Source organism: Saccopteryx bilineata, chromosome 2 (genome assembly GCF_036850765.1).
Source record: "Saccopteryx bilineata isolate mSacBil1 chromosome 2, mSacBil1_pri_phased_curated, whole genome shotgun sequence".
NCBI classification, from domain to species: domain Eukaryota; kingdom Metazoa; phylum Chordata; class Mammalia; order Chiroptera; family Emballonuridae; genus Saccopteryx; species Saccopteryx bilineata.
In genome coordinates this window covers 139,858,710-139,882,732 of record NC_089491.1, presented here as the reverse complement: position 1 = coordinate 139,882,732, position 24,023 = coordinate 139,858,710, and the positions used below count along the sequence as shown (strand labels likewise).

The 24,023-nt window shown below is 41.6% G+C and overlaps 1 protein-coding gene, 1 non-coding gene and 2 pseudogenes across 3 annotated transcripts in view; 2 read left to right on the top strand and 2 right to left on the bottom strand.

The window, feature by feature from the left end:
• Positions 1 to 3,208: 3,208 nt before the first annotated feature.
• AMN1 (antagonist of mitotic exit network 1 homolog) overlaps positions 3,209 to 24,023 on the top strand; it is a 46,856-nt gene continuing 26,041 nt past the window's right edge. Inside the window, exons 1-2 of one of the 2 annotated variants that reach the window (XM_066258063.1) lie at positions 3,216 to 3,744; positions 20,283 to 20,415. In XM_066258063.1, coding sequence (XP_066114160.1) covers positions 3,707 to 3,744; positions 20,283 to 20,415 — 171 coding nt within the window. In that variant the 5' untranslated portion in view covers positions 3,216 to 3,706. Of the gene's footprint in view, positions 3,745 to 20,282; positions 20,416 to 24,023 lie in introns of both variants that reach the window. The other variant, XM_066258064.1, reaches the window with a different exon arrangement.
• LOC136327384 (U6 spliceosomal RNA) lies at positions 9,823 to 9,912 on the top strand (annotated as a pseudogene).
• On the bottom strand, positions 12,837 to 15,956 carry LOC136323726 (elongation factor 1-alpha 1-like; annotated as a pseudogene).
• TRNAT-GGU (transfer RNA threonine (anticodon GGU)) lies at positions 22,668 to 22,743 on the bottom strand. Its single transcript has one exon. It is a non-coding gene; the product is annotated as a tRNA-Thr (tRNA).

Genomic DNA, 24,023 nt, shown 5'->3' with positions numbered 1-24,023 from the left:
ATATCTATATGGAGGCAACCCTGATTTCCTTCTTAAACCCCCTTTAAGAGAAAAACAAACTCCGTATTTAATACCTATCATAGCCACTTTAGGTATTGTAGGATCAGCAGCAGTAGGGACTGCCTCTCTGATTCAAGGAGATTTTGGTCTAAAGCAATTATCTAATACTTTCTCAAAAGACATTGCCCTGCTCCAAAACCAGGTAATTTTCTTAGAAAAGCAAATAGATTCCCTAGCAGAGGTGGCCCTACAAAACAGGAGAGGATTAAACCTTCTTTTCCTCAAACAAGGAGGGCTGTTTGCTGCCTTAGGAGAGGAGTGCTGCTTTTATGCCAATCATTCTGGAATAATTAGGGAAAATATTAAAGTGTTAGCCAATAGGTTAAAGAATAGAAATTTAGAAGAAGAGGATAACCCAGGCTGGTATGCCTCTATATTCAGGACCTCTCCGTGGCTAACTACTCTCATATCCACAATTACTGGGCCACTACTATTACTTTTGTTAGCACTCACTGTTGGGCCTATAATTCTTAATAAACTCCTTGCATTTGTAAAAGAAAGAATTGAAACCGTAAAGGTAATGGTTCTATCTCAACCCTACACCATCCTTCCTTCCGATGAGGAATCAAGGGTTTGATTTATGCCCCAACAAGAGTAGGGAATGTAAAGATCAGGAAAAAATCAAAATGTTCAAAATAACAGGATGTGGGCTAGGCACTAACAGAACAGGGAACTTAAGTGTTAAAGGCAGGTCCTGCCCCTGACCGTTAGAAGTGCCTCACCCAAGGTTACTCAAGATGTTGACTTACTGCCAAAAGAATAACAGTATATGTGTTTAGACTTGAAAATTTTCCATTCCTTATTAGGATTGTTATAGTGTACAACTATGAATCAGCCAATAGCTAACTGCCACATTTGCTTCTATGAACTGCTTGCTTGCATAGCTTATATAAGGACTTAGTTGTAAGCGCCAGGCGCGATTCCCAATTGCAGCTCCTTGCGAGTACGGTGTCTCTGGACATCAAGGGAATTCGCCCCTGCGCAGGTTAAACTGGCCAATAAAGTAACATCTATACTCCTGAAAGTCTCCAACATCTGTTCTCGTACCCGGTGGATGCTACATTTTTATACAATTTAAGGTTTTTCTACATTTTTAAGCATTTGAAAGAAATCAAAAAATGAATATTCCATGACACTGAAAACTATGAAATTCAAACTTCTGAGTCCATAAATAAAGTTTTATTGGAGCACAGTTGCTCCCATTCATACTGTCTATGGCTGCTTTTGAGACACAAGTTGGGTCGACATGACTAAGCCAGGATGGCCTACAAAACCTAAAATAGTTACTATCTGGCCCACTGTAGAAAAAGTTTGCCAGTCCTGCTCTTCACTCATCTCTCACCAATCTCCAATGTAGTCATCCCAAACTCTTCAAAGTCCCAAACAGATCTCCCTTTTCTCTTTGACATGCTTGGCCCAACCCTCCATGGGTGCTCTCACAGAACTAACTCCTATTCAGCATTTAACAGTTACTCTGATTGTCCTTTTACTTGTCTGGTACAAGTGTTCACCACTGTACCCTCAGCACCCAGAACAATCCCTGCCTTTCTTCAGTGCTTCATAAACTTGTGTTGATGAAGGAGCAGTATCCGGAAAAGATGAACAAGACTAGTTTCCAACTTTCAAGAGCTGACAAAAGGAAGACAGTAATATACACAACAAATTAATCTACACGTAAGAATGAAAAAGCACTAAAAAGTAGCACGTGCTCTGAAACACATATCTAAGGAGAAACCATTCTATCTGAGGAAGGAAGCCCCCCCTTTTTTATGAAGAAAGAGTTAAGAGATAAAACGGAATCACTATGGTCAAGTTGCTAAATTTTAAAATCAGGTAAGTTGAGGAATTATGAAGCAACTCTGTTCTTGCTTTAAGTAGCCTGGGAACTTAATTTTTTGAACTTCTCAGTTGTGCCTGGAGATAGATAGATAAATAAATAAATAAATATATATATATATATAATTGACACTTGTGTACTTTATGATGTGATCACTACACTAAGTCTAGTAACCATCTGTCACTGTGCCAAGTTACTACAATCTTAAACTGAGTTTTTATAATAAAAAGTCATTTAAAATAAAAAGTATAATATATATATATATATATATATATATATATATATATATATTAGTAATGAAAGAACATCCAGTCGAAAAAGTCTTATAAGAGTTCATTTGAACCAAACTGACAATTACCAGGAAGCAAAATCTCAGTGGATTGAGATGGTAGGCAGAGAACAAGAACAATGAGGGGTTCTATGGTCTCATGCTCTGGTGCTCCTGGTTGTGCCTTTAAAGGGTCTGAAAAAACAAACTACTATGACATTTCAAAGATATGTTATCTTAGATGCACAAAGACAACAGACATTTCAAAGGTAAAGACTGATCTTTATCAAGGAAGTTACAGGAAGGACTAAGACGTGACTACCCACCATGACCATCTTTCAACTAGGAATTTTTACGTTCAGACCACCTTGTGTGACGTTCCCTCTCTGGGTTTGTAAGGCCAGCAGACCTCCCCTGAGCTTGTCAAGTTTAGTATGTGGTCCCTTGTTCAAACTTTATGAAGAACCTGAGAAAGGATGTTAACATCTCCAGACCTCCTGACGTCTGGCTGATTACCATCTTGAACTAATCTAAAGTCTGAGAACACAGGACTGATTCTTCTCAAAAATGTGACTTTTTATTATAAAAACTCTCAGTTTCAGATTGTAGTAACTTGGCACAGTGACAGATGGTTACTAGACTTAGTGTAGTGGTCACATCATAAAGTACACAAGTGTCAAATCTATGTTGCACACCTGAAACTAATATATCATATACAACTATAAGAATTTTTTTTTAACTCTCTGCTTTTCTTTGCAACACTATGGGTAATACCTAGTTCTGTTTCTGACTTGAATATCCTAAGATCCTTTAATAATTCTTTTCATTTATTCCTAATCAAAGCCTCCTAACTGTGCTGGGTGGACATTTAGAATCCTTTCTGATTTGAACATTAAACCCCTACCTCCGTGATGAAATTGTTTCGAGCTTTTTTTGTTGTTGTTGGCACGTTATGTCCTCATCTGTGAAATAAGGCTCAATAATTCAAACTTCATCGGATTAAATGAATAAAGTTAATTACTGAGGTACGTGCCTCACAGAAAGTTCTCAGTAAACCAGTCATCCCTGGATCCTCTAAAATGCCCCGTTTAACCATAGTGGAGTCTGTGTCCAGCGGGCTCTCCAGTGTACACCGCCACATGTATGGCCCAGCATCAAACGCATCCCTGTTGTAAGAGCAGCAACCTCTCAGCAACGCGCTACTCAGAGGTGCAGCTGGCCAGGCTGTGCGTGGGGTTGGAACTCCCGAGAAACCGCCCAGAACTGGAGCCCGCGAGGTAGGAAAACTACAACTCCCATAGTGCTCCACGCGAGCTATATTTTATCACCCCAGCAGCCCAAGCCGCGAAGCTCTCCAAGACTCCGCCCCAAGGATTCTCAGCCTTTTCAGTCCCCAGCGTGGTCCGGTCCCAGTCGCTGAAAGAAACTGTGTGACGTCACGAGGTCCTGCTCGTTGTGTATGGAGCTGGAGTTGAAGGACCGTTTCTGTCTGGGTGTCGGCAGCCTTGGAACCGCAGACGAGGCTCTGGTGGACTGCCGCCATGCTCCAACCGCGGGAAGTCAGCGATCTCCGGGATCTGTGAGTCCACCCTGACCCCGCCTCTTCCTCGCCCGGCCCAGCACGTCCCCCGCCCCCTTCCCACCTCCGCACCTCCGTAGAGGCCCGGCTGGTGTTTTTCTTTCTAGGTTTCTGATGTGTAGTCTCCTCGTGTTGACAGCCGGGCCCAAGTGGGCTGCTGGGCAGGGCTGCCCCTCCGTCCTCTGCTGTGGACGTCCCCAGACGGGGGTCCGAGTTCTCAGCCAGCCTTGACCGCTCGACGCCGGGGCGGTGTCTGGCAGTGACCGGTTTGTGACGGAGCTGAGAGCCTTGGTGGAACAAAACGCTAGATGGGGCTGTCAGAAGGCCTCAGCCAAGATCCACCCAATTACTGTAACTGGGATAAATATTGGTTCTGTGCGGCAGCGTGGATTCTTGACAGCGATTGCGAGGGGCAGCCGTGTCACCGTGGAAGAGCAACAGTCTTTCTTGATTTATAGAATTAGTATAACAATACCTATTGCAGGGAGTTGTGGTGAGGAATAAATTTAACCTATGCCCAGTATCACAAGAAATTTTAGAGAGCTTTACCTGATATACATGTTGTGTTGAGGGAGAAACAAGTAGCTCAGAGTCATGTAGTTAGAATGGTTTAAAAAGTGAGGGTGATGAAGTTTTTTAACCTTTAGGATGATTATTATAATGAGAGTTTACAGACAGCAGGGGGTTGGCTAAAAGTGGTTACTTACACTATTTTAGGAAGACAAGTTATCAGAAGCATTTACAAGAAATAGTCTGTTAAATTTTCACTTTGTTCATGAAATAAATGAAAGTTTGGCTTATGTGGCTTAATTGGTTTGGTTTAGTTGGGGGATTTTCAAGCCTGGGCTCTTAATTTTATTTTTTAAATCCCTCCATTTGGTTATTCAGTAAGCTAAGGGTGCAAACCAATATCGTGTTACTCTTGCTACTGCCGTTGTAGTCATTGGAATGGATGGTTATATAATTATTGCAATACCTACAATTGCCCAGTCATCCTGGACATGGTTTGTGGGATCTTTGAATTCTTCAGGTCGTCTAAGCCTGATAAGTAACATTGGATATAAGTGGTTGCTGAAAGGCATTTAGAACTCTTGAGAGGATACAGTGCACTAGGGAGGCTAAAATGGTGGTTATGAGGAGAATAATAGCTAGGGGTTGGAAAATTCCCAGAACAGAGATTTCCAGGAGCCGAGATTTAAGCAATTAGATAAATCAATGAAAGAACTCTTGCCTATTTGATGAAAGATCGGTATCTGATGTTTAAGACCTTTTAGTAAGAATCCTTCCTCCCTAACTCCCTCCCTTTCTTCCTCCTTTCTTCCCAGATGAGAAGCATCAACTCATATTGTGACACCTTCAGGTGTCCCCAAACTATGGCCCTGAGCATATGGGCCCCTGAGGCCATTTATCGGCCGCTGCACTTCGGAAGGGGCACCTCTTTCATTGGTGGTCAATGAGAGGAGCACTGTATGTGGCAGCCCTCCAACGGTCTGAGGGACAGTGAACTGGCCCCCTGTGTAAAAAGTTTGGGGACCCCTGCTTGTTCACTGATTGCTTTCTCATATGTGTCTTAACCCGGGGGCTCCAGCCAAGCCAGTGACCCCTTGCTCAAGCAGAAAAAATGGAATTATGTCTGTGATGCCATTCTTAAGCAGGCAACCCCGTGCTCAAGCCAGATGAGCCTACACTCAAGCAGGCTACCTCAGGGTTTCAAAGCTCGGTCCTCAGCATCCCAGGCCAACACTCTATCCACTTTTCCACCATCTGGTCAGGCAACAATTCTTGGTTTATTAATATAAAAAAAATTTTTTTTTAATATTAGAGCACATGCACCTCATTGTTGGGTGGTTAGGGTGTCTGAGGCTATGCAATTGTCTAATATAACTTGGCTAGAGTTTATAGATTCTTGCTGTAATTGTTGAGATTTTGCAGAGGATAAGATCTCTCCTAATGAGGTTTAAATGCAGTCTTTTGTTGATGTCTTTTCCAATAAATTCTTTAGATTCTAATCTGTGCAGCACATTGTGATTTTCTTTTCTTTTTTTGATTGATTAATTTTAGACAGAGAGAGGAAGGGAGAGAGAGTGAGGAGCATTGATTTGTTGTTCCACTTAGTTGTGTATTTATTGGTTGCTTCCCATTGATTCTGTGCGGCAACGTGGATTCTTGAAAGCGATTGCGAGGGGCAGCCGTGTCACCATGGAAGAGCAACAGTCTTTCTTGATCTATAGAATTAGTATAACAATACCTATTGCATGGAGTTGTGGTGAGTAATAAATTCAACCTATGCCCAGTATCACAAGAAATCCCTGACCAGGGATCAAACCCACAACTTTGGTGTTTCGGGAAACACTCTAACCCATTGAGCTACCCAGACAGGACCATTTTTTTATTTTTAGATTCCACATATAAGTGAAATTATATAGTATTTTTCCTTATCTGTCTAACTTCTTTTACTTAGCATAATAACCTCTAGGTCCATCCATGTTGTTGTAAATATAACATTTTATTCCTTTTATGGCTGAGTAATACTACATTTTGTATGTGTTTGTGTGTGTGTGTATATATATATATATGCTATATCTTCTTTATCCATTTATTAGCGGACACCTAGGTTGCTTCCATAAATTAACTATTATAAATAATGATGCAATGAACATAAGGGTGCATATGTCTTTTCAAAATAGTGTTACTGGGTTTTTTTGTATAGATACCCAGAACTAAAATTATCGGGTTGTCTGGTAGTTCTATTTTTTATTTTTTGAGGAACTTTCATGCCATTTTCCACAGTGCCTGTATCAGTTTACCAACTTGAATATACCATTTCCATATGACCAGCAAGGCCTTTGGTTCTTTCTCTTATAAGTTATTCATACATTTAAGGTATCAGACCATACAGTCACAAAGACTTATGCTCAGGCATTCAGTTTCAACAAAGGCTTGTTATCAGATTAATAGCTGTGGCGGCAGCTGCACTGGGCAGGTAGTAATGTTGTACAGATATACTTAATTTAATTGCGCTTTGTTTTATCACACTTTGCAATTTTTCAAATCAAAGTTTGTGGCAATCCTGTGTCGAGCAAATCTATCGGTGCCATTCTCCCAACAGCATTTCTTCACTTCATGTTTCTGTGTCACGTTTTGTCATTCTTTCAATATTTCAAACTTTATTATTATTATTATATTTGTTATGTGATGTGTGATCAGTGATATTTACTATTACTATTGTAATTGTTTTTGGGTGCCACAAACCACACCCATATAAGACGGCAAACTTAATTGATAAAAGTGTGTGGTCTGACTGCTCTACCGAATGGCTATCCTCCTGTCATTTCCCCTCTCCTCTATTTCTTGAAACCCAACAGTATTGACATTAGGCAGATTATTAACCCTACAATGGCTTCTAAGTGTTCAAGTGAAAGGAAGAGTTACATGTCTCACTTTAAATCAAAAGCTAAAAATGATTAAGCATAGTAAGGTAGGAATGTCAAAAGCCAAAACAGGTCAAAAGTTAGGCCTTGTGCTTCAAACAGCCATGTTATTGGATAAAATTTAAAGTGCTAGTCCAGTGACTACATGAGTGATAAGAGAGTGAAAAGCCTTATTACTGATACGGAGAAAGTTTTAGTGGTTGGTTGAAGATCAAACCAGCCAAAACATTCCCTTAAACAAAAGCCTAGTCCACAGAAAGTTCCTAACTCTCTTCAGTTCTGTGAAAGCTGACTTGAGAATCCTGCTGAAGAAAAGTTTGAAGTTAGCAGAGGTTGGTTCATGAAGTTAAAGGAAGGAAGCTAAAGCCATAACATAAAAATACAAGGTAAAACAGCAAGTGCTTATGTAGAAGCTGCAGCAAGGTACCCAGAGTTCTAGCTAAGATAATGAAGGTTGCTACACTAAACAACAGGTTTTTCAATGTAGACAAAATAGCCTTCTATTGGAAGAATATGCCATCCAGGACATTCATAGCTATAGAGGCAAAGAAGTCAATGCTGGTCTCAAGCTCCAAAGGACAGGCAGGCTCTCTTGTTAGGATCTAATGCAACTGATGACTCCAAGTTGAAGCCAATGCTCATATACCATTCCAGAAATCCTACAGTCCTCAAGTATTATGCTCAATTTACTCTGCCTGTGCTCTATAACTAGAACAGAGCCTGGATGACAGCACATCTGTTTACAATGTGGTTTACTGAACATTTTAAGCCCACTGTTGAGACCTACTGCTCAGAAAAAAAGATTCCTTTCAAAATATTACTGCTCATTGACAATTTAATTAGTCACACAAAAGCTCTGATGGAGATGTACAGGATTAATGTTATTTTCATGCCTGACAATACAACATCCATTCTGCAGCCCATGAGTCAGGGGTGATTTTGTCTCTCGTATCTCATTATTTAAGAAATATATTTTGTAAGGCTGTAGCCGATTTAGATAGTGATGGGACTGGGCAAAGTAAGTTGAAAACCTTCTGGAAAGGATTCACTATTCTAGATGCCATTTATGACTCATGGAAGAAGTAAAAATATCAACAGCAATAGGAGTTTGGAAGAAGTACCATAAGTTGATGAATGAATTTAAGGGGTTCAAGACTTTAGGGAGGAAGCAACTGCAGATGGGGTTGAGCAAATAGCAAGAGAACTAGAATTTTAAGTGAAGCCTGAAGATGTGACTGAATTGCTGCAATCCCATTTTAAAACTTCAACGATGAAGAGTTGCTTCATATGTGCAAACAAAGAAATTGGTTTCCTGAGATGAAATTAACTCCTACTGAAGACGTGAAGGTTGTTGAAATGACAACAAAGGATTTAGAATATTACATAAACTTAGTTGGTAAAGCAGAAACAGGGTTTGAAAGGACTGACTCCAGTGGTGTTTTTACTCTAATTTTAAAAGGAGTTTTACAGTGGGTAAAATGCTATCAAAAAGTATCACGTTCTACAGAGAAATTGTTCATGAAAGGAAGAATTATCAATGTGGCACACTTCACTATTTTCTTATTTTAAGAAATTGCCTGTACCTGACCAGGCAGTGGCGCAGTGGAGAGAGCGTTGGGTGGGATGCCGAGGACCCAAGTTTGAGACCCCGAGGTCTCCAGCTTGAGCGCGGGCTCATCTGGTTTGAGCAAAGCTCACCAGCTTGGACCCAAGGTTGCTGGCTTGAGCAAGGGGATACTCGATTTGCTGTAGCCCCATGGTCAAGGCACATATGAGAAAGCAATCAATGAACAACTAAGGTGTTGCAACGAAAAACTAATAATTGATGCTTCTCATCTCTCTCCATTCCTGTCTGTCTGTCCCTGTCTGTCCTTCTCTCTGACTCTCTCTCTCTGTTTCTGTTTAAAAAAAAAAGAAAGAAAGAAATTGCCTGTTGCTCACCTCAGAGGCACATAGAGGCAGTCCCTGGGTTACCAATGAGATAGGTTCTGTAGGTTTGTTCTTAAGTTGACTTTGTATGTAAATTGGAACAGGTGCATTTACCTATTAAATGCAACTTAGATGTTTGTCTTACATAGTATTTATTTATACCTTTCTGTGCATATAAATACTTAAACATTTTCAAATACGACCTTAAACAATCTTAGATGATGCAGAAGATGATGGACTTGTTGGAGATGATGGGACTGGTGTTAAGAGAGTCAGGGTTTGATTCTGCTGCTGGAGTCCATTCCTTGAAGTAGCATCAAGGGAGGTTTGTACAGAACTTTCCTTTTTTTCATCATAAATGGTCCTGTACCATCTCAGGCCTTTGTTAACTATACGATAAACTTTTGTGAACCTCTCTGTATTAGCATCTTGCTCCTCTGACTTTGCCATTCCTGCTCCAGTGAGACAAGAGGCATCAGCTAACTCTTTTGTAGAAAACTTTTTTTTGGTTCTGGAGTTCTAGGTCACTGTTTTCTTCCCTAAATGCTATCACCTGCTGCTCTGATTCCATAAGGTCTTCATTGGCTAGGTCTTTGTCATGGGAGTCAAGTAACTATATATCATTTTCACTGATGTCCAACTGCAGTTGATTACCAATAGCCCTTATGGCACTCCATTCATAAATATGAGTTGTACTTAAGGCAGATTTTTCTAACTCAGAGACTTACTATATACTAAAATTGGAACGATACATGGATTAGCATGACCCCTGTGCAAGGATGACATGCAAATTCATTATTCTGTATTTAAAAGAAAGAGAAGAAATTGCCACAGCCATCCCAATCCTCTTTAACCACCACCCTGATCAGTAGTAGCTCTCAACATCAAGGCAAAACCCTCCACCAGCAAAAAAATCACAATCCCCTAAAGGTTCAGATGATGGTTAGCAATTTCATTTTAGCAATAAAATATTTTTATATTAAGTATATACAATTTTAGACATAATGTTATACACTTAATAAACTATAATATAGTGTAAGCAACTTTTATATGCACTGGGAAACCAACAAAATTTATGTTAAATCACTTTATTGCAATATTCGCTCTGTTGTGGTGGTCTGGAAATGAACCCGCAATATCTCTGGGGTATGCCTGTACTTGAAAAAAGGCTTGTCTGAATACTCGAGCAGCTTTAAAGTCTTTAAAGCTGTGATTTCTCTTTCTCTTCTTGGGATTCTATATTGTTTCTGCTGGACTCCTCAGGAGTGACAGAGAGGTAGGCAAGGAGGCTACTTACATGTACCCTGTTACCTCTCTACACATGGCTGTTCTAAAGAGGAGAATCGGTTCTGATACTTATGGATTAGGGAAGTATAACCATGGAACACATTAATATCAATTATAAATTCAGTAGTGAAACCCAGAACAACAGTATATTGATAGATCCAAAGGGCTCCACTCATAAGGTCACTTTAGCTTCTCTTCCTTACTGAAAACTTGACTCAAACCCCATGATTGAATTTAGGTGCCTTTTCTCCCTAAGGCAGTGGTTCTCAGTGTGCACCAGGGCGCAGTGGTGCATCCTAGAAGATTTCCAGGTGCGCCTTAGGGTATTCCAGAGAAATATGTGCCTGTTGGGGACCAAAAAACCAACAGGATTTTGGGAGTTTAGATTTTTAGGGGACAGAGGTGTGGGGAATTGACGGTAAGCTGACAGTCTGTCCAACCCCCCACCTCACTTGCCTGATTAAGTTGCAAAAGGCTGTTAAGCTGAACTGCTGGATTGTTTACACTACCCCCATGTTCCCCAGAAAGTCCGGAGGCAAGTTTCTTCTATCCTTTGTTTGGTGTCAAGTTAAGATGATATGTATGGTGGGGGTTTTCTGCACTCAACACAATTAAGAGTAAAAAGAGAGGAACTCTTCAATGTATTGATGAGGAAATGAGAGTTTGCCTTTCAAATATATGTCCAAACATTGAAGAAATTACTAGGACACATCAGGCTCATGTTTCTCATAAACACAAGAATGAAAAAACTTAACACATTTGTACCAGGACCTGCCGAATTTACTAAATCTTACTAAGAATATATCTATATATATAAAAGATAACTTTTTTGTCATTTAAAAAATTTTTTTTTATTATTATTATTATTTTTTTTTTTGTATTTTTCTGAAGCTGGAAACAGGGAGAGACAGTCAGACAGACTCCCGCATGCGCCCGACCGGGATCCACCCGGCACGCCCACCAGGGGCGAAGCTCTGCCCACCAGGGGGCAATGCTCTGCCACTCTGGGGCGTCGCTCTGCCGCGACCAGAGCCACTCTAGCGCCTGGGGCAGAGGCCAAGGAGCCATCCCCAGCACCCGGGCCATCTTTGCTCCAATGGAGCCTTGGCTGCAGGAGGGGAAGAGAGAGACAGAGAGGAAGGGGGGGGGGGTGGAGAAGCAAATGGGCGCTTCTCCTATGTGCCCTGGCCGGGAATCGAACCCGGGTCCCCCGCACGCCAGGCCGATGCTCTACCGCTGAGCCAACCGGCCAGGGCCATTTTTTAAATTTTTTAACTCCTCTTTTTTACTAATTCTAAAAAGCATAACTCAAAAAATGTAACATAAAAATGTTTTTTAACAGAATAAATTTAATTTTGTCATATTTATTTTGTTTAATTGCCGTAAACGCACGCTTGGACTTTATTTTTTTTATTTAATATTTGACTTAATTATAACATATTTCTCAGAAATTTGTATACAGTGCACCTACAATTATGTAGGATTTTAAATGCGCCTCAACTTCAAAAAGTTTGAGAACCACTGCCCTAAGGCATCAGAGCCCAGAAGCTTAATGCATACATAAGTTATGAATTACAGCAAAAGTGAACAGATGACTGTGTTATTCCCTAACTACCCGTGTGGGGAATGCAGAGTGGTGGGAGAATGTTGGGAATGGCAAGGATGCTTTTTTCTTCCGTGGCCCCCACTTCAGTATTGGTGTCTGAGCATAGGCACTGCTGCTGCTTTTTTTCAACTTCCAGTATCATTTATTTTTTCTACAATCTGGATATAATTAACTGTGTCAAGATAATGCTCAATACTATTTATGGCTCATTTTAGGTGTTTTAAACTACCTCAGTCCTTGTAAATGTGAATTCACATTCCAATAAAACTGGGAAATTGAAAACTGACATACCAACAAATTTACTCAATATTAATATAGCTATAAAATTTTATATGTAACACATGGACTTTAATTTAACAGAATTTGACATTTATAAACTAACTTGCACATAAAATTACTCTGCTTATCTGTCCTAACCTATTTGGTGCTGCATCAGCAGACCCCCTCTAGACCTCTTCTTGTAGCTTTTTACTGTGTAAACAAATAATTTCTCCCCTTAAACAAAGTGAAAAATCCAAAAATTCCCACCCAGAAAGAAAAAGTTAACAGAATTATCCAATTCTAAAGTATCAGCAGATCTAACACCAGAACTAGGTTATGGGCAGCTCTTATCTTTTACCTGAATAGTATAATAGAAGTTACAGTGTTGACCAAAAAATTGCCACACACACACAAATGGTCCACAAAACATTCTCCATTCCTTTTGAAGATTTTATGACATGTTGTTATCTTAACCAGTCTTTTTCTACTAAACTTAAATGGCCAATTGAGACAAACAATTCTGATACTGTTCTTCCACCACTGAGTAAGACTGGTGTGGCAGCTATTGGGGATAAGGTTCATTTAGCCTTCCGTGCTCTCTGGGCAGACTTGGTGACTTTGCCAGCTCCAGCTGCCTTCTTGACCACTTCTTTGCTGACACCCACAGCAACTGTTAGTCTCATGTCACGGACAGCAAAACAACCCAGAGGAGGATAGTCAGAGAAGTTATCAATACACATGGGCTTGGCCCTGGCCGTTTGGCTCAGTGGTAGAGCGTCGGCCTGGCGTACAGGAGTCCCGGGTTCGATTCCCGGCCAGGGCACACAGGAGAAAAGCCCATCTACTTCTCCACCCCTCCCCCTCTCCTTCCTCTCTGTCTCTTATCTTCCCCTCCCGCAGCCAAGGCTCCATTGGAGCAAAGTTGGCCCGGGTGCTGAAGATGGCTCTGTGGCCTCTGCCTCAGGTGCTAGAATGGCTCTGGTTGCAACAGAGCGAGGCCCCAGATGGGCAGAGCATCGCCCCCTGGTGGGCATGCCAGGTGGATCCAGGTCGGGCACATGCAGGAGTCTGTCTGACTGCCTCCCTGTTTCCAACTTCAGAAATATACAAAAAAATTAAATAAATACACATGGGCTTGCCAGGAACCACATCAATGATGGCAGCATCACTAGATTTCCAAAACTTTGGGCCATCTTCCAGCTTTTTCCCAGAACTGATTTTTCCAGCACTAATTTGGCCTGGCTAATTTGGGATAATCACATCCAGCTGTTTCCTTCCATTGGTGGCTCATTTTTGCTGTCACCAGCCGTATCTCCACACCAAACATCTTTGACAGACACGTTCTTGATATTGGAGCCCAATTGTCCCCAGGAAGAGCTTCACTCAGAACTTCATGGTGCATTTTGACAGACTACTGCAGTTGTAGTGTGGACTGGAGCAAGGGTGATCACCATCCCAGCTTTGAGAACACCAGTCTCCAGTTGGCCCACAGGGACAGTACCAATACCACAAACTTTATCGACATCCTGGAGGAGCAGAAGCAGGGCTTGTCAGTTGGACAAGTTGGTGACAGGATGCAAGTTAGAGCTTCAAACAGTGTGGTTCCACTGGCATTGCCATCTTTACAGGTGACTTTTCATCCCTTGAGCCAAGGCATGTTGGCCCTGGCTAGCGGGCTCAGTGGATAGAGCATCAGTGCAGCGTGTGGGCATTCCAGGTTCTACTCCCGGTCAGGGCACACATAAAAAGTGACCATCTGGTTCTATCATCTTTTTTTCTTCCCCTCTTGCAGTCAGTGACTTGGTTGGTCCAAGTGTTGGCCTCAGGCACTGAGGGTAGCTCGGTTGATTCAAGCATCTGCCCCAGATGGAGTTGCCAGGTGAATCCCAGTTGAAGCACATGCAGGGGTCTATCATCCCTCCTCTCAAAAAAACAAACAAACAAACAACAACAACTAAGACATGTTAGCAAGCACCTGGCTGCAGACAAGCATGTTGTCACCATTCCAACTAGAAATTGTCACAAATGCTACTGTGTCAGGGTTGTAGCCAATTTTATTAATGTAGTTGCTGACTTTAACAATTTTCTCACACTCTTCTGGCAGTAGGGTGGCTCAGTGGAATCTATTCGTTAACGTCCACAATCAGTTGTTTCACACCTCGTATGTAAGCCAGAAGGCATGTTCACAGGTCCACCTGTTCTTGCAGATACCTGCTTCTAATTCACCAACACTAGCAGCAACAATCACACACAGGACAGCACAACAATCATAAGACAGCACAGCCAGCCTAAGATGTGCCTGTAATTATGTTTTTGATAAAGTCTCTATGCCTTGGGGTGTCCGTGAGGGTCACATAATCCTTGCTGGTCTCAAATTTCCATAGGGATATATCAATGGTGATAACATGTTCACGGTCAGCTTTCACTTTATCCAAGTCCCAGGCATACTTGCAGGAGCCCTTCCCCATCTCAGCAGTCTCCTTCTCAAATTTTTTGATAGTTCTTTTGTCAATCCCACCACATTTATAGATCAGATGGCCAGTAGTGTTGGACTTGCCAGAATCTATGTGTCCGATAACAACGATGTTAATGACTCTTCCTCCCCATCCCCATTTTGGCTTTGATTTAGTGCTGATTTTTACAAAACCTGTGTTCTGGAGGCAAACCCATTGCAAAACAAGAAAGTAACTCTGCTTCTTCTCCTGGGTACCTCCCAGTGATCAATCCTACTCAGCAGTCCCTTTCTTTCTGGCCCAGTGGACACCACTGCATTTTACCTTACAGATCTTGGTAATTTTGGACACCTTGAATGCTCAGCACACCATCATTCTCACCTGTCACATTGGACTATGGTAGGAGCAAGATGCATAAGCAGCTGGCTTGGCACTGTTAGGCAAGGCTTTATTATTCACTTTTGTGTTGAGGAGCTGTTCCCTGTTGCTCAACAAAATGAACCTCTAATAGTTTTGATTCATCCAAAACTCTGTCAAATAGCAAGGTCCTCACTACTGATACCATTTATTTCAGCATTAAGGTTTAATTGCTTCAGAAGCCACAATAATGATGCCTTTTAATAGGAGCCACAGGGTTTGCTACCCTAATTGTCATAATAACATCCTTTCCTCCTCCCATATGGAGGAGAGTGAGCAATAGCTAAAACACCATTCAGGTGGCTTGTTTCAATCCTACTTCTCATCACTCAGCCTTATCAACAGATAGGGCAGTGGAGACTCCTATTCCTTTACCCTTTACCCACCAACTGGAGGAGAGCATTTGCTTCTGAACCTCAGGGAGTCTTGTATTTCCAGACCCGTCCCACCAGACCCTTGTCCTTCCTCTTCCCTAAAGCCATTGTGGGGCAGTTGTGTCAGGCTTGCTCACTGGCTTACCAGCTGCAAGCCCTTTGCCTGATTGGTGCATGAGTGTGTGGCAGTGCCATGTGTGTGTGGCCTATGTAAGGCTATGGGTCCTTGTGCTCAGGGGGATTGCGGGTGGCAGATTGCTTGACCGCCACTGTGAGGGGCCATTTTGCTATTTCTTTGCCTGAGAAGCAGTTTTCCCTGCCTGTGTGCTTGTCCGCCTTTGTAAGACTTTATTAAAACAGAATGGCCCAATGCCTTTTGGCTCTGCAGTTTCTCTACCATCTGCCTGAATCCAGTATGGACCTCCCTGGCCTCAGCCACCAGCATTATAGCCATGTTTCAGTCAGCATCCAGTTCTCATTACCAAACTGTCAGATCAAGGGTTTGATTTTACTTACCACACTAATAAATTAGACTGCTACTGTTTCATGCATGCTGGCAGAGACACAAGATTCCTGGACCATGGACAGAGGACTTTGTTACTCACATTGCATCAAGCAGCGTGACCATTAATATGTTTGCCTCAGTTCCCCTTCCCCAAATCCCATGGGGGTGACACAGAGGGCTCAGATGCTTGCACATATCTGTGGGTGCATTAGAGAACACAGAGCTTGGGTAATAAATTATTTTATAGCCAACAGTAAGAGTACTTACCCTTTGTCCTGGAGGGAGACAATATCTAATCCATCCAGGTGAGTGTAGCCAAGATGATGGGGCTACCTCTTCTCCAAGCTCCTAGCTGAGGGCTCCCGTAGCTTCCTGGGAAAGGCAGAATGCCAGTGTTTTTCATCATCTCCCTCCCTGCATATCTGTTTGCAGGCTAAATTATAGTTGAGTATGGCTAAAAGGTTGGGGGATTGCTACTTCCACCTACCCCCCCCCCAATACATAGGACAGAGGCTTATCTCAGTATGTTATGCTGAATATATGGGGTCACAATCTGCCTTATCTGAGCTCATTCATGGGTGGAGTTTCCATCCTAGAAAAGGCAAGCCAAGAAGACCCAGAGGTTACTGCCCAACATCCTGCCCCTAAATCAGAAGTGTCCCTCAGAAGCACATTGTTATCCCTGCTCCCAGCTCTGAAACTGGCTCAGAGCTTTTCTCCAGAGGGAGAGGCAGGCTGCAAAATACCGAATACCAAAGTTATTAAGAAACTGACTTTATTTGAGAGAGCGGGTAGGTGAAGTTCATGCCTAAGGGCACTCTCAGAATCAGTGGAGATTCTGGTATTAATTACAAAGAGACTGATAGGTTCATGTGAGATACAAACTAAACACAGGCCAGCAAGTTTATTAGAGAAAACCTAGGAAAGAAACATCTTAGAAGAGTCTGCCTGAGGTCAGAACAAACCTTAGAAACAAAGGAGTCCAAAGTGAATTGGATGACATTGTGGAGCAATGTGTACTCCCCGCATTGTTGAAAACATTAATGTAACCAGTTGAGGCTTAACAATAATTAGAGATAGTTAAAGAGAGCCCTACACAGTCAACACTGGATATAAGTATTGTCACCCTGGGATGACTGGGATACAGAGCTGTGCCTTCACAACACAACCAACACAGGAATCTCGTGCAAAACTACGTGTGCAAAAGAAGAGTTAACAGTCAAAGTTGACAAAACATGTAAAGGAAAAAAATAGCATGAAAGAGACTAAACAGAAAATAGAAATGATACTTTAGGAACTATAGACTATAGAACAATTAGAAAGTTGGGTTTTTTTTATAACTTTACAGAGAGGAGTGGGGGAAAACAGAAAGTATTAACTCATAGTTGCTTCATTTTAGTTGTTCATCAATTGTTTGCCCAGGGTTTCAAACTGACAACCTCAGTGTTCCTGGTCGACGCTCTATCCATTGCACCACCACAGGTCAGGCATTGCAGTGTTTTTGTTGTTGTTTGTTTGTTTGTTTTTAACAACAGAGATGGGGTGGCAGACTGGAAAGGAGAGAAATGAGAAGCATCCACTCATAATTGTGAGACCTTAGTTGTTCACTGATTGCCTCTCATACGTGCCTTGACCAGAGGGCTCCGACTGAGCTGTGACCCCTTGCTTAAGCCAGCGACCTTTGGGCTCAAGCCAGTGCCCATTCTGTGATCCCACCCTCAAGCCAGCAACCCCATGCTCAAGCTGGTGAGCTCATGCTCAAGCCAGATTAGCCTGCACTCAAGCCAGATAAATCCACACTCAAGCTGGCAACCTCGGGGTTTTGAACCTGGGTCCTCAGCATTCCAGGCTGACACTCTATCCACTGCACCACCACCTGCTCAGGCTGCAGTGTTATTTATAATAGCCAAGATTTGGAAGCAGCCCAAGTGCCCATCAGTGGATGAGTAGATAAAAAAGCTGTGATACATTTACACAATGGAATACTACTCGCCCATAAAAAGGGAATCTTACCTTTTGCAATAGTACAGATAGACCTGGAGAGTTTATGTGGTGTGAAACTAGCCAGTCTGAGAAAGACAAGTACTATATTATTTCACTTGGATGTGGTATCTAATGAACAAAATAAACTAACAAACAAAAGAGAAACAGACTGACAACTGTCAGAGGGGGTGGGGGTTGGGAGCTCGGTGGGAAAGGTAAAGGGATTAAGCAAAGAAAAATAACGCATTGAAACAAACAGTATGGTGATTATAAGAGGGAAAGCAGGTAGAGGGAAGCAGAAGAGGGTAAGGGGGGAATGGAAGGAGACTTGACTTGGGGTGGTGAACATACAATACAATATACCAGTGGTCGGCAAACTCAGTCAACAGAGCCAACTATCAACAGTACAATGACTGAAATTTCTTTTGAGAGCCAAATTTTTTAAACTTAAACTATATAGGTAGGTACATTCCTTATCGAGGTAGCACCTGCACGTGGTATTTTGTGGAAGAGCCACACTCAGGGGGCCAAAGATCCGCATGTGGCTCGCAAGCCACGGTTTACCGACCACTATAACACACCAATGATGTATTATAAAATTGTACACCTGTAACCTATATAATATTAACCAATGTCACCCCAATAAATTCAGTTTAAAAATAAATGAAAAGAAACATGAAGTGTTACAGGCTTCCTGGAAAACAATCTGACAATATATGTTAACATAACCTAGAAACAGTGGAATGTTTACCAATAGGAGAATGACCAAATAAATCATCCACACTGTGCAATATTAGATAGCCATTAAAGGAGAATTAAAACTGGCCCTGGCTGGGTGGCACGGTGGATAGAGTATTGTCCAGGCACACCAGGTGACAGGTTTGATCCCTGGTCAGGCACATATGAGAAGCATCCAATGAGTACACAATGAAATGGAATAAAGAGTTAGTGTTTCTCTCTCTCTTTCACTCTCCTTCTCTCTCTCCCTTCCTCTCTCAAATCAATGGAAAAAATTTTTTTAATAAATAAATATTTAAAGGAGTATTAAAACTGTATTTGATGCTTTAAAGAATTTCATAGGAGGCCCCGGCCAGTTTGCTCAGTGGTAGAGCATTAGCCCGGCGTGTGGATGTCCCAGGTTCGATTCCTGGTCAGGGCACACAGGAGAAGTGCCCATCTGCTTCTACCTCCCTCCCCCTCCCCCTTCTCTCTCTCTCTTTTCTCCTCCCCTCCTGCAGCCATTGCTCAATTAGCACACGTTGGCTCCAGACGCTGAGCCTGGCTCCATGGCCTCCGCCTCGGGTGCTAAGAAGAGCTCGGTTGCTGAGCAATGGAGCAATGCCCCAGATGGGCAGAGCATCACCCCCTAGTGGGCTTTCTAGGTAGATCCCCCATCAGGGCACATGTGGGAATGCAGTAGTCTGTCTCTGCCTCCCCTGCTTTCACTGAATAAAAAAAAATTATGTCTATGTGGGGGTATTTGTAGGCAGAAATTAAGATTTATATTTATTTGTTTGTTTAGTATGAGTTTCTCAGACAGTTAAAATTTTAGGCCATATATGTGTATGTTGGTTATAAAGGTCTTGGTTGTTGCCTGCTCTGATAACTCTACTTTTAAGCATATACAATCCTGGTACTAAGTTTGTTTTCTCCATGGTTTGTACTATTTGTGGAATCTTTGTGATTATAGTTTTCTCTAATGATATTACCCACATAATTTTTAAGAAAACAGTGAAAACAAGTTTGATAGGTTAATAGATAAAACTTGTCAATTAATAGGCCCTAGTTTAATGCTTACTTAGGAATATGGGACTGAAATCTTGTGTCTTTGGAATTAGAGACTGACTCAGAAAAAACACTTTTTTGATCATTTAGGATGCATTTTAGTAAATGAGGTATACTGAGAAAAAAATTAAAACTCACTCTTCTAAGAGAAAGAACAACTTGTCCATTACTGAGCACAGACTAAGTTTTTGACTCTTATGAAGATTACATGGTAAATATTAGTATAAAATGTATACCCTCTTTAACAATATTGTAATAGCTATGTATGGTGCCAGGTGGGTGCTGGAAATGTCGAGGGGGCACTTTGTAAAGTATGGGATTGTCTAATCATTCTGTTGTATGCCTGACATGAACACAAAATAATATTAAATGTCAATTATAATTGAAAAATAAAAATTTTAAAATGTACCCTCTCTTTATGAAAGGACTAAGTGCTAACAGACAGCATTAAATATTAAGGATCAGTACTAGCACAGTATAATTAACTATATTGCATTTGCATTTCAGATGTCTTTGGTTCTTCTCGGAGAATATTTCCAGATATATCACAGACATTAAGTCTTTGCCTCCCAACATAAAAGACAGACTGCTTAAAATAATGAGCATGAAGGGGAGTATAACAGATTCAAATATAAGTGAGGTAAGAGTATGTACAACTATAAAGCAAGCATATTATATTTTACTTTTCAAATAGGGTTTCAGCTTTCTAGAGCAATGGTATATAATAGGATTAGTAATAATTTTAAAATATAAAAATGCATCAGAGTTCTTTTTTTCCAGATAACCAAAATGTTCATGTGTAATATTTCCTAAAAAATCTTCTCCTGCCATTCTTTTGGTTACTCCCTTGTCTTCATAGTACCAGTATCCTTTATTTCCATGTTTTTAAAATTTTTAAACTTTTTTGATCAATTATACCTCAATAAAGCTGGAAAAGTAAAAAATTAAAAGCAGGATGAATAAACAAATAGAAAAAAAAAGAACCATGGTAAGAAACATGTTACATCTTGATTCTAGAACACAAACCATACTTACCTAACAATAGAGCAGGTCCTCAAATAACATACTTTTGTTACAATGTTGATGAGATGCCATCGGAACTTAATGCATGTTTCTATCAATTAGCCTATGGTGAAATGATTTCAGTATAGGTCATTTGGTAGTCACAAAGCCTATCAATGATGTGAAGAGAGGACTCACTGTACTGTGTGCTGTACCCTGGGATGTTCTCTATTTTATTCTATTATGTCCTATTTCCTTTAAAAATGTTCATTACAGCCTACTAAGTTGATGTTATCTATTCATGGATAACCATCAGCAGTTATAAATCACTCTTCTAAACTCTTCTCATTCCTCTTCTGGATACCTCACCTACTAATTAATACTTACTCCCCTCCCTAACTAAGCTAAAACAGGCTATTCTTTAAGGCAGTAAATAATACACTGCTTACAAAAATTAGGGGATATCTGGAAATGCTGAGGTCGCCGGTTCGAAACCCTGGGCTTGCCTGGTCAAGGCACATATGGGAGTTGATGCTTCCAGCTCCTCCCCCTTTCTCTCTCTCTGTCTCTCCTCTCTCTCTCTCCCTCTGTCTCTCCCTCTCCTCTCTAAAAATGAATAATAAAAAAAATTAAAAAAAAAAAAAATTTAGGGGATATTTTACCACTTCACATTCATTTTGAAATATCCCCTAATTTTTATAAGCAGTGTATTAAGGGTCTCCAACCTGAATTAAAATCCTAGCTTTGGCCTGACCAGGTGGTAGCGCAGTGGATAGAGCGTTGGACTGGGATGTGGAAGACCCAGGTTCGAGACCCCGAGGTTGCCAGCTTGAGCGCAGGCTCATCTGGTTTGAGCAAAAGCTCACCAGCTTGAGCCCAAGGTTGCTGGCTTGAGCAAGGGGTTACTCGGTCTGCTGAAGTCCCGCAGTCAAGGTACATATGAGAAAGCAATCAATGAACAACTAAGGTATTGCAATGCACAACGAAAAACTAACGATTGATGCTTCTCATCTCTCTGTCCCTGTCTGTTTGTCCCTGTCTATCCCTCTCTCTGTCTTTGTAAAAAAGAAAAAAGAAAAAAATCCTAGCTTTGCTACTCTGTCTTAGATTGAACCTCAGTTTTCTTAACCATAAAATAGGGCTATAGCCGTCATTACTGTCTACAGAGACTAGAACTACAGTAGCTCCCCCTATCTTGGGGGGATACATTCCAAGACTACCTGTGGATGCCTGAAACTGACTAGTCCTGAACCCTATATATACTATGTTATTTCCTACACATACATACCTTTTTACTTAACAGAAGTACTTTATGGCTTCTCTTTGGCATATGTGAATTGCCAGGTCACCAGAGGTGGATTTAATGGTGGGCACCCTGGGCGTGCTCCCTGGGCCCCGACTTCTGAAGGGCCCCACAAAACCCCAGCTTTACACTTTTTTCTAATGACACCAAGTTTGGTTTCATATGTGCAATTTTAACATTAATATTACATGATATTTTTTATTTATTTAAAAATATGGTTAACATGTATTTTTATTTTCCCAGGTTCTCTCTTTTTTTTATTTTTATTTTTTTTATTTTTGTATTTTTCTGAAGCTGGGAATGGGGAGAGACAGTCAGACAGACTCCCGCATGCGCCCAACCGGGATCCACCCGGCACGCCCACCAGGGGGCGACGCTCTGCCCACCAGGGGGCGATGCTCTGCCCCTCCGGGGCGTCGCTCTGCCGCGACCAGAGCCACTCTAGCGCCTGGGGCAGAGGCCAAGGAGCCATCCCCAGCGCCCGGGCCATCTTTGCTCCAATGGAGCCTCGCTGCAGGAGGGGAAGAGAGAGACAGAGAGGAAGGAGAGGGGGAGGGGTGGAGAAGCAGATGGGCGCCTCTCCTGTGTGCCCTGGCCGGGAATCGAACCCGGGACTCCCGCACACCAGGCCGACGCTCTACCACTGAGCCAACCGGCCAGGGCCGGTTCTCTCTTTTTTTTTAAGGGGCCCAATATTTTCTTCTGCACTCGAGGCCTCAACTGACCTTAATTGGTCTCTGCAGCTCATTACTCTTATGCTTTGAGACCATTATTATGTAAAAGAAGGGTTACTTGGAACACACGCACTGCAATACCATGACAGTCAATCTGATCACTAAGACGGCTACTAAGTGACCAATGTGCAGGTAGCTTATACAGTGTGGATAAACTTGGCAAAGTGATGATTCACGTCCCATGCAGGATGCAGCAGGACAGTGCAAGATTCCATCATGCTACCCAAAACAAAGCACAATTTAAAAAGTGTGAATTCTTTACTTCTTGAATTATCCATTTAAATTTTTTTTTTTTAATTTTAAGCTCTTTTTTTTTCCTTTTATTTTTATTGTGACAGAGAGAGAGAGAGATAGGGACAGACAGGAATGGAGAAAGATGAGAAGCATCAATTCTTCCTTGTGGCACCTTAGTTGTTCATTGATTGCTTTCTCATATGTGCCTTGACCCGGAGGCTACAGCAGACCAAGTGATGCCTTGCTCGATCCAGATGAGCCTGTGCTCAAGCTGGTGACCGCGGGGTCTCGAACCTGGGTCCTCCACGTCCCACTCTGACGTCCTATCCACTGCACCACCGCCTGGTCAGGCATTTAAAATTTTTGAAGTATGGTTTACCATGGGTACCTGAAACTACGGGAAGTGAAACCACAGATAATGGGGAACTACTGTACGAATTGCTGTTTTGCCACACAGTCTCCCCAAAGCCTGTGATCAAAAGGAAGCAAACTAATGATGCACTCCAGCGTATGACGATCCCTGTGACTTCACATTGTCTTGTGCTCATGTGTCTTAGTGTTGTTTCTACATTAACCTGAAGTACCTTTAATGCTTTATTTTCTTCATGTTAGCTTGCATTAGAACACAGACATTTTAGTGCTGCAGTCTGCTTGGCTCTACAGAGGTAGAATAATTTACTGTTGATGTATATAATTTATGCATGGCTCCCAGATGAAACATGACACTACAGAAATCTAGTGAGCTTTCTCTTCCCCACCACCCCCATTTTGTTCTATCTCTTTCATCCAGTGATTTTCAACCTTTTTCTTCTCATGGCAGACATAAACTAATTATTAAAATTTTACGGCACACCAAAAAAAAATTTTTTTGCCAATCTGACAAAAAAAATAGGTATAATTTTGATACATTCACACCAGACAGCTGTTGTGTTGGGTATTGTCATTTTAATTTTTGATTTGACAATCTAAGGGAAA